General features: G+C 29.7%; 1 protein-coding gene across 1 annotated transcript in view; it reads right to left on the reverse strand.

Moving 5' to 3' along the window:
• Window positions 1-462: 462 nt before the first annotated feature.
• Window positions 463-11,636, reverse strand: part of LOC124420821 — an 84,565-nt gene continuing 73,391 nt past the window's right edge. The window contains exons 3-4 of the mRNA XM_046955061.1: window positions 1,154-1,300; window positions 463-950 (exon numbers count right to left, since the gene is read on the reverse strand). Of these exons, the coding sequence (XP_046811017.1) occupies window positions 708-950; window positions 1,154-1,300 (390 nt within the window). The 3' untranslated portion in view covers window positions 463-707. The remainder of the gene's footprint in view (window positions 951-1,153; window positions 1,301-11,636) is intronic.

Below are 11,636 nucleotides of genomic sequence, written 5' to 3' on the forward strand. Positions count from 1 at the left end.
ATTGATAGATTAATTAAATTTAAACGTTCAAAAGTGAAAACATTTAAAAAAATTTAGCTAAAACTTAAGATAAAGTTTCAATATTCGGGAACTTTCTACTGTTTTATTTTCTTATTCTTCTATTGTTTATTTTAAAACAAATACCTAATTTTTTAAATATTTTCTGGATTTTATTGGGTTTTTAACACACACTTGATTGATATGTATCCAGTTTTGCTCCCCACTGTAAAAGTAATTGATAAAATAATTTAAAGAATTATCAGAAAAAACTTACTGGGTGGTCTTACAAAATCTTTAACTACCAAAGGGCAGCGGCTTGTAAAAATTTAAAATGTAACTAATACCACATTTACACATACACGAAATCTAGTAGATTTCATTTAAAATCTAGACCGTTTACACTTACTATTTTTGGCATATAGGAAGATTTAATTTTTTCTAATATAAAATAGGAATGAAAAATGGAATATTTATTAATATTTTATTTATAATAAAAAAATATATATCGAAATATAACATTACTTTTTATTTTAAATAAACGTGTTAATTGGCTATCGTCATTCAGAGGCCGAATTAAGTAATTCAACTGATCGTGGAAACATGATATCAAACTCGATCGGCTCAAGTTTAGCTCTGAAGAGGTTAAAGTGTTTATTTGTTTTTCTTAAACAAAAATTCCCAAACACAAGTACAGAAAGTTTTTAAAGTTATGAATTATTATTTATAATGTAAGGAATATAACCATTCATAAGTCCTGCATTATAACGCTTATGTGACTCGTGAAAAGCAAGTATATCGCCATAGTAATGTTTTGGCCACATACATTCACATCCAGATGGTATTACTCGAATCTCTGACTCCCAACACTGACTCGATTTAGATTTATTTCGTCTAATTAAATGTATTGTACGATTAAGTTGCATACAAGAAAATCCAGCTTCTGAGCAAATCTGAGAATTAAAATATAAATATTTTTCAAATGAGTTAGTCCAGGATCTGGCGTTTATACTTTTGTTGCTCAAAGTTTTTTGATTCTTTTTTATTCGGCAACAATGAACTGAAAAAACTTAAATCAACAATACAGGCAACTCCTCTCTTCTATAAACTTAAAAGTTGAGCAACAAAAGTAGTTCGTGAATCAAAATTTATTTACCTTGTTTTTATCATCGACATTCGCATGAGAAGGTACAAAGCTATGGGTACATGAAACTTCGATGTAGTGATTTGGTCTATATTCATATTCAATGGTTTCAAGCATGACAGATTTTCGTTTAGTAGGACACAGCGATTGATAACTTATCTGAAAGATAACATATAAATACATGGAAACATTGTATATTAGGTTATTACTGTAAGATATCATTATTTTTTTTATAGAAGTGCGTATATAAGAAAAAAATTTACTATCATACGTGTAAATGATGTTGCACATTACGAAATGGTTTGGTATATTTTTGCACTACATCTTGCCAAATTACAAATACAAGTCCAATTTAATAATTTATCTTTCAAAATTTTGTGTAGAAGAGTACGGATGGGACCGTTTAAACGCAATATGTAATGAAATCATCACACATTGAGAGAGAATACGGATGGAAAATTAGACAGTCGTATGGCTCTCTTCATTTTTTAAAATTATTAAAAAACAAGTCGATCAGGGATGGATTTTTATGTAAACACATACAAAAAAGGTGAAACAGCTTTTTCCATCTTACTTTGTTATTGTTTTATACCAATCGTATTAAAAAAACAAAAAAATATAATTCATACGACTTTTATACTTTTTTTTACTTTTTACTTTCCATTAGATTTTACGTACGTAAAGTGTGATCGTTTCAAGTGCCCTTAAGTGTTGGTTTACACAACGAATTTTTTGTTGGAAAACATTTGATTTTTTGTGAGAGAGAAAGTGTTCAAATCACTTGTCTTGTCACACATGCCTTTATGATTTTTATTTTTATCACTTGCGTGCTATACCCACGCAGTGATAAGAAGTTTCACTTGATAAGATGGAATGCAAATTAAGTCGCATGAGGTCTTATCATAGTTCTAGTTAGTTTTAAGATTTTTATATTTAGTACTTAAGATTTTAATTTTGTAAATAAAATCAATGTCTTACAAGCATTCATTAAACGAATTACAAATAAAGTTATTCTAACATTTTGGTCCTTCGAAGAGATTGTACCGGCAAAACGAAAAAAAAAAAATATATATATTAATTCAAAAATAAAAACACAACTTACAAAAAGCTAAGTAAAACGCCTCCTTTCAAAAAATATATATAAAAACAATCATGTCGAGCAGAGTGAATCTCTACAAGGTGCAACACCAAATACACAAGGAAATTAAAAACATTTCCGAAAAAATAAAAGAAAATCTGTTCAGGAAGGCTGCCATTGAGCAGACAAAAAAGAGCCTTCATAGCAAATGGGAAGAGTTCCAATTAAATAATGCTAAATTGTAAGCCCATGGGGTCAATATTTCAGAGAGAATTTCTTTGAAAATACAAAAGCATTGCTGCAAAATGCAATCATATTATTAGAGGAGCTAAAATCCGAACCTGAACAACAAGAAGTACAGGAGCACGGAAACCTTAGCAACGTAGATTTTCAAAAACAAATGCAACAAAAAATGCAACAAATGATTGAAGCACTTAATGTTGCAAACAAACAATCTGTAGTAGAGCCTAAAATTATTCAGAAAGAAGAGAACAGATCTACTAAAGAAAGCGCAATATTGAATTAATTTAGAAGAAAGGTTCACAAATTTAGAGAAGCCCTCGAGGAGGAACAAAATGCAGATAGCGCATTTGAATTGGAGAAAACTATATCTTCTTGGGAGAAGCAGATCCATGATATAAGACTACTCCAGTCAGATTTATCCATTAATTTTTTAATGGGGCAACAAGTCGATGAAGAGTTTGAGGAAATCGACAAATTTTATGAGATAAAATCAAAGGAAATGATGAAGAAGTTTCCCAAGTTCAATGAGAATACTAAACCAATAGCTTTGAAGATCATCAAAATTCCATATTTTAGCGGAAAGGTGGAAGAATGGAATTCTTTCCATGATTTATTCAAAAAAACTAGTAGACGAAAACCCAAAGCTAGCAGACGTTGAAAAATTATATTATTTAAAAACTAATTTAAAAGATGAGGCGCTTAAATTGGTTCAATATTTGGCAATAACTGGCAACAATTACAATGCATCTTGGGAAATATCAACCCAAATATACTGCAACAGAAGAATTTTGTTCACAAAATTAGTGACAAGATATTAGATCAACCGAATATTAGCAGTGCTTCAGCCAGCTTGAAGGGCCTATTGGATACAATAATAGAGTGCATACATGCGTTGAAAGACATGAATTTCAATATTGGAGATGCTGATCCAATAATTGCCAGAATTGTGATCAGAAAACTGGACAAAGAATGTCTGTTTTTATATGAGCAGAATACAAAAAAATCCAAGGAGATTCAGGAATTTAGAGATTTAATAGCTTTAGAAGCTTCAACAAGTAAAAAACAACATAATTTTAGTAAACAAATAATGAGGTCTACAACTTTGTTTGCAAGAAAACGCAGTTGTCCTTAATGCAAAAAGTCAGGACACGAAATCTACTTATGCAAACAATTTTTGGAGCAACCCGTCACAGAAAGACATACATGGGTTAAAACTGACAACTGGTGCTACAATTGTCTTAAACACAAAAAAGATAAAAAAATGTTTAAGTGAAAACAAATGCCAAAAATGTGGAATGTTTCACCATACAACTATACATTTTGAGAAGCAGTCAGGTAATTCCGAGGAAGATTATATAAATCAAGCTGGTGGCGCATTTAAAGCAGAAGTCCTTGCGGAAGATTCCGCTAAAGATGCGTTTACCACATATGAAACCTTAGTAGCAGTGGAAAACAAAACTAGCGAAAAAACATTTGATAGTGGTGCTGTTCTGGAAGCGGAAACTCCTGAGTATACCGAATACTCGTCAATAGAGTATGTGCCAGCCACCACTAAAAAATATAGAAACAGAGAGCAAAAGTGATTCCTTAGAATCCGTCATGCTGGAGGGCGGGAGGAAGTTTCTGAAAACTAAGATGGTTCCTCAGTTCTTCGTCCTGTAAAGGATATCAAAAATAAAATTATTGAAGACGGCCAAATTGTGGTCATGTGTACCAGGGTATTTTTGTCACAAGTTCCGGAAAAGGAAGCTAACCAAGGATTTTTTGTGTAATAAGTTATTATTAAGTATTTTGCAATTCATATTTTACTTTTTCCCCCGGCAGAATGTTCAAATCACTTAAGCATGTTTTTTATATTTTTTATTTTATAAAATATTTTGTGTTATTTAAATTTAATCTTTATATTTAGTGCGACAGCGCATGTGTCCAATACTAAGATAAGAAAAATCAACCCATGTCTTGTCACACATGCCTTTATGATATTTATTTTTCTCACTTGCGTGCTATACCCACGCAGTGATAAGAAGTTTCACTTGATAAGATTGAATGCACATTAATGTGTTATTTCTAGAAAACGTGTAAGTAGTTTGAGTTAAAATTTTACTTGTAATTTGTTTTTGTTATAATAACAAAATACAAGTAAAATTTGTGCTCAAACTACTTGCTCGGTATCCAGAAACAGCACATAAGTCGCATGAGGTCTTATCATAGTTCTAGTTAGTTTTAAGATTTTTATATTTAGTACTTAAGATTTTAATTTTGTAAATAAAATCAATGTCTTACAAGCATTCATCAAATGAATTACAAATAAAGTTATTCTAACAGAAAGAAATATCATTCATCTCTCTCGCGGTACGGTGTTTCTCGTACTCTGAAACTTGTAATGTTTTGTTATTCTTCTTATTCGTACAAAAATAAATCAATGCAACTAACACGTAGTTCCTGACACATACAGTGTCTCTCATAAGTATTCGAATTTAGGTATACTATGAAAAGAAACCAAATTTAATAAATTTTTTGAGTGCAAAATAAATAAATTTGTTATATTATCTAGACAGTCCTTAGGTTTAAGTGAGTGAAGATAAATATGCCGAGTTAAATATGTTTGGCGTATTTTCTTACGTCAAAACATATTTGCAAATATGTTTTCACGTAACGTCTTACACTTAAATATACGTTTCAAATATTTGGGACATATTTACAAATATGTTTTAGCGGAGTCGATTAAGCCATGTCCGTCTGTCTGTCTGTCTGTCTGTCTGTCCGTCTGTTGAAATCAGTTTTTAGAGGACCCCAGATATCGCCGAGATCCGAATCTTCAATAATTCTATTAGACATGCTTTCGAGAAGTTCGCTATTTAAAATCAGCAAAATCGGTCGGTAAATAACGGAGATATGAGCAAAAATCCGAGACAACCTCTGAAAATTTCATCAAAAAACTGTTATAAAAGCAACAACAACACTGTATATAGAAAAAGATGTACACGTGTGTGTGTAGATGTATTTGGTTTTATTCATTGTATTTTTTTGTATGTTTGGAATCCAAACATACAAAAAATACACAGCAAAAAAAATATGATTTTTTGTTAAAATAAAATAATTTTCCCTTTTGTTTTGCAAATATATTTTTAATGAATAGAAAAAGTATTTAAAACGTTTTCAATTATATGAGAGTAGATTGTGAGTTATTGTACAATAATTTTTATGCGAATAATGTAAGTTTGAAATTTAAAACTAACACAAATTTTTTCCAAGTGCTTTTTAAAACAATTTTTTTACGATAAACAAAAACAAAATCTACGTCTAACATAATAAATTATTATTGGCCAAACTATATTTTAAAAACATAAAAGATTTAATTTCATGTTGACTTCGCCCTCTGCAATGAATACGAAAGTGTTGTTGTTTTACTCTTGCTTGTATACTGTTAAGAACAACAACAACGTATTGCTAGTGTTAAGAAAACACACTGTCTATAGCTAAGCGCATTTACAAAAACAAAAGAGTACCAAGCGCATAGGGCTTGGGCACCCTTGGTTTTGATGCTGTTGGCGTCATTGCGTTGTTATTTTTGTTTTTCTATGTTTTTCGTTATGTATGTTTACTTAGAAGTCTGTTGGTTTAGATGCCTTGTGTATTTTGTGTTTTATTTCGTTTAGCGTTGTTGTTCTTTTTGTTTAACTTTTGATGTAATAATAATGTAGTCGGGAAAAAATTTAAAATTTATAAAAGATGTTTAAAATACACTATGGTGAAGGGTATATAAGATTCGGCACAGCCGAATATAGCACTCTTACTTGTTTTTTGTATGTTTGAATGCTGTTGGCGTCATTGCGTTGTTATTTTTGTTTTTCTGTGTTTTTCGTTATGTATGTTTAGATGTCTGTTGGTTTAGATGCCTTGTTTATTTTGTTTTTTATTTCGTTTAGCGTAGTTGTTCTTTTTGTTTAGCTTTTTATGTAATAATAATGTAGTGGGGAAAAAATTTAAAATTTATAAAAGATGTTTAAAATACACTAACTTTAAAGTTTTATTGCGGGAACGATTCCCTTCAAAATGATGTACATCGCAATTGGCATCTTCTCCACTTTAGCCAAATTTTCCAAAATCCCTCCAAGCCTCATTACTAATTATTGATAAATTTTCAAAAAATTTTTAAAAATAGTCAAAATTAAATTTGGATGTAAATAACTTTAAAGTTTTATTGCGGGAACGATTCCCTTCAAAATGATGTACATCGCATCCTGGCATCTTCTCCACTTTGGCCAAATTTTCCAAAATCCCTTCAAGACTCATTACTAATTATTGATAAATTTTCAAAAAAATTTTAAAAATAGTCAAAATTAAATTTGGATGAAAATAACTTTAAAGTTTTATTGCGTGGTCGATTCCCTTCAGAATGATGTATATCAGATCCTGGCATCTTCTCTACTTTGGCCAAATTTTCCAAAATCCCTTCAAGACTCATTACTAATTATTGATAAATTTTCAAAAAATTTTTAAAAATAGTCAAAATTAAATTTGGATGAAAATAACTTTAAAGTTTTATTGCGTGGTCGATTTCCTTCAGAATGATGTATATCAGATCCTGGCATCTTTTCTACTTTGGCCAAATTTTCCAAAATCCCTCCAAGCCTCATTACTAATTATTGATAAATTTTCAAAAAAATTTTAAAAATAGTCAAAATTAAATTTGGATGTAAATAACTTTAAAGTTTTATTGCGGGAACGATTCCCTTCAAAATGATGTACATCGCATCCTGGCATCTTCTCCACTTTAGCCAAATTTTCCAAAATCCCTCCAAGACTCATTACTAATTATTGATAAATTTAAAAAAAAAAATAGTCAAAATTAAATTTGGATGCAAATAACTTTAAAGTTTAATTGCGTGATCGATTCCCTTTAAAATAATGTATATCACATCCTGGCATCTTCTCCACTTTGGCCGAATTTTCCAAAATCCCTCCAAGACTCAATATTTATTATGTAAAAATTTTGAAAAAATATTTAAAAATAGTCAGAATTAATTTTAGATGAAAATAACTCAAAATTTTTATTGCGGGAACGATTCTCTTCAAAATGATGTACATCGCATCCTGCCATCTTCTCCACTTTGGCCAAATTGTCCATAATCCCTCTATGAGTCAATACTAATTATTGATAAATTTTCAAAAAATTTTTAAAAATAGTCAAAATTAAATTTGAATGAAAATAACTATAAATTTTTATTGAGGGGACGATTCCCTTCAAAATGATATATGTCACATCCTGGCATTTTCTCCACTTTGCCCAAATTTTCCATAATCCCTCAAAGAGTCATTACTAAATATTTATAAATTTAAAAAAAAAAAATTAAAAATAGTCAAAATAAATCTTGGATAAAAATAACTTTAAATTTTTATTGAGGGGACGATTCCCTTCAAAATGATGTATATGGCATCCTGGCATCTTCTCCACTTTGGCCAAATTTTCCAAAATCCCTCAAAGCTCATTACTTATTATTTATAAATTTTGTAAAAAATTTGTAAAAATAGTCAAAATTAGCTTGTGATGAAAGTAACCAACATATATTTTAGCTTGGTCGATTTCAAAATTACCAAATTTTACAAAACTTCTTGAAGTCTCAATGCTTATTATGTATAAATTTTTAAAAAAATATTTAATAATTGTCAGAATTAATTTAGGATGAAAATAACTTAAAATTGTTATAAAGGGGTATATCGTGTCCAGATTAAGCAGATTTAGAATCAAATGTTTCCACTAGAGCTTCTTGTCACAAATCTCAAGTAATTCTTATGACATGTCTAATTTAAAACATATTTGTAAATATGTCCCAAATATTTGAAACGTATATTTAAGTGTAAGACATTACGTGAAAACTTAATTGCAAATATGTTTTGACGTAAGAAAATACGTCGAACATATTTAACTCGGCATATTTATCTTCACTCACTTCTTAGGTTTCATATCACACTTTTTAAAATATCAAAAATTTACATTTACTTAATAAATTAAGCTTTTTAAAAAAGTCCATAAAATAACCTCACAAAAGTATTCGAAATTGAATGGTTTTTATGCTTAAAATTGTTTTAAGGGTTTACTATAAACCAAGACGATATATTTTTGGCCCATTTGGTCCAAAATTTTGGGGGGATAGTACCATTTTTTTATGTAATATTAAAATGAAGATTTTGACAATATTTGTAATTTTTTCTCCTCTTTAACAGAGATAAAACCAAAATTCGATATCGGGACTTAATAGACCCTTTGGGGTATCTAAAAAAATATCTGTTTTTAAAAGTTCCAAGATATAGTTATGAGATCATTCTACTGTAGCTAATTCAACTTATTAGAACTTAAGTCCATTTTTATAATACTAGGGTAAAACATTTTTGGGGAAAGTTGTCTGGTATGTATTTTCTTAGATATCAGCTTTTATACATTTTAAGTTTTCAGTATATTGCAGAATGAATTACAGGCTGAATGTTTCCATATCATTATGGTCTACTCCAAAATATTGATATTTGGTTAAATATTATTCACGAGGATAAAAAACCCAAAATCTTTGGATTACAGTGTTATTGTAATGGGCAACATAAGCGTGGAAGTTACAATCTACTGAGGAGGATGACGTTTTGTTAAGGCATGTTTTGGAGTTGTATTCCGCTACAATGTCGGGGAAATTGAAATGATATATGTGCTAATATCAACATACATATATACTAGCCAACTTTAAATTTTATGGACTTCCTTAAAAAAAGCTTAATTAATTTAAGTAAATGTAAATTTTTCAAGTTATAAAAAGTGTGATATGAAACTTAAGGATTCTCTAGATAATATAACAAATGTATTTATTTATTTTGCACACAAAAATATTATTAAATTTGGTTTCTTCCCATAGAATACCTAAATTCGAATACTTATGAGAGACACTGTATATGTAAATGTAGGCAGTGCTGCCAGATTAGGGGATTTATCCTCAAAAAGGGTTTTTTATAGCAATTATGGATAAAGAATTTGGTTTGGCTGATCAGACACTTTTCGGGATACATAGACAGTTAAGTACCTATACATACATATATGATGAATAAATCATGAGTCGTACATATGGACTTATGTTGTTATGTATAGATCCTTTTGAATTTAATACTATGATTTAATCCTTTGTTAGATTTATGCAGAATTGCATTTTAGTGCAATGCTTTATTATTATTGGGGTTATGATCGGAAGATGGAACTTATTTACTTTATTTTAATACCAATGCCAAAGATTTATGGAAAATATTTGCCATTTAGCACCTGTTATGCTTTCTGTAAATAGACTTATGGACATGACAAAATCATCTCAGTATCTAATAAGGAATTAAATATGGCGGTATAAAGAATATAACTTTTTAGTGTCATTGGGTTTTATGGGGATGAGGACTGAGAAAATCTGGTAGCCCTGTGTGTAGACATTGAGGAAACTTTAAAAGAGAAAATTTCCTTGTGTAGATATGCACTAATGATAGCGCTTTTGGAACTTAATTTAACGTATTTTAATAACCCAAAAGTCAATTTTCCTCTTCATGTTTTCTTAAAAGGCGCTAAATCTGCGCATTTTACCTATGAGCCATTAATTTAAAAGCATACAATTATTTACTAGAGCAATAAATTAGTTTTTTATGGATTTACATATTCCTTTTACGTTTATCATTCGTTCTAAATAAAAGTTCCTTATAAAAAAGTTTCTATCCAAAACTCATGTTCAGCCGGAATCTATGATCGATGACAAAGGCAGGAGGTTGGAGGTCAAGTGCTTTGCTTCCTATAAAGCTGCTGGGCCATATGGCATTTTCCAGGCACTTTTGCAGATGAAGGTGGGACTGGTTTCCGTACATCTGTCCCAAATATTCACTGCATGCTTGAAAGAAAAATATACGGGTTCAAAAATTACTCTTTGAAAAACGAAAAAGTACTAAAAAGTTACCTTTTATGGGTTCCCACCTAATTCAGACTCTAAATATTTAATTTTATATTTTTAGGTTCAATATTAGAAAAAATTCAAAAAGTACCTTTCAAAAACAAAAAAAAGTACCAAAAAGTTCACTTTTTCCGGTTCTCACATAATTCCTACTCTACATACTTAATTTCATGTTTCTATGTTCAATATTATAGAAAATACAAAAAAGTACCCAAAAATCCCCATTGAATTGTTCTCGTCTTATACGGGCTCTACATACTTAATTTCATGTTTCTGGGTTCATTATTATAGAAAACTCAAAAAGTACCTTTTGAAAAACGAAAAAATGCCAAATAGTTCCCTTTTATGAGTTCTCACCTAATTCAGACTTTACATTCTTAATTTCATATTACTAGGTTCAATATTAGAGAAAATTCAAAAAGTACCTTTTAAAAACAAAAAAAAAGTACCAAAAAGTTCACTTTTTCCGGTTCTCACCTTATTCCGACTCTACATACTTAATTTTATGTTTCCATGTTCAATAATATAGAAAATTCAAAAAGTATCTTTTGTAGACGAAAAAGTACCAAAAATCACCTACGATGTATTTTTGTCTAATCCGGGTTCAACATTCTTAATTTAATGTTTCTTAGTTCATTATTATAGAAAACTCAAAACGAACTTGAAAAACGAAAAAGTACTAAAAATTTCCCCTTTATGAGTTCTCATCTAATTCCGAATCTACATACTTAATTTCATGTTCCTAGGTTAATATTATGGAATAGTCAAAAAGAACCTTTTAAAAAACGAAAAAGTACCAAAAGTTGCCTTTTATGGATTCTCAATTAATTTAGACACTACATACTTAATTTCATATTTCTATTTTGAAAAAGAAAAAGTACCAAAAAGTTCCGTTTTATGGCTTCTAACTTAAGCCAGGCTCCACATCATACATCGGCAGAGCGTAACATTTTCCTCCTACACTAACACTACTTCACTTTGTGTTTTTGTATTTCACGCACTGAAAGAAAAATTTTTAAAACTTTTTACCGTTTTTAATGTAGTGACTTCACTACTTTACAGTGTACTTTATTATAAATAACAAAAAAATATTAAAATTTCTGGATTTTTATACCCTTCACCTTCGTGAGAAGGGTATATATAAGTTTGTCATTCCGTTTGTAATTTCTATAATATAATTTTCCGACCCTATAAAGTATATATATTCTGG

The sequence above is a fragment of the Lucilia cuprina genome, chromosome 6, assembly GCF_022045245.1.
Source record: "Lucilia cuprina isolate Lc7/37 chromosome 6, ASM2204524v1, whole genome shotgun sequence".
In the NCBI taxonomy this organism is placed as follows: domain Eukaryota; kingdom Metazoa; phylum Arthropoda; class Insecta; order Diptera; family Calliphoridae; genus Lucilia; species Lucilia cuprina.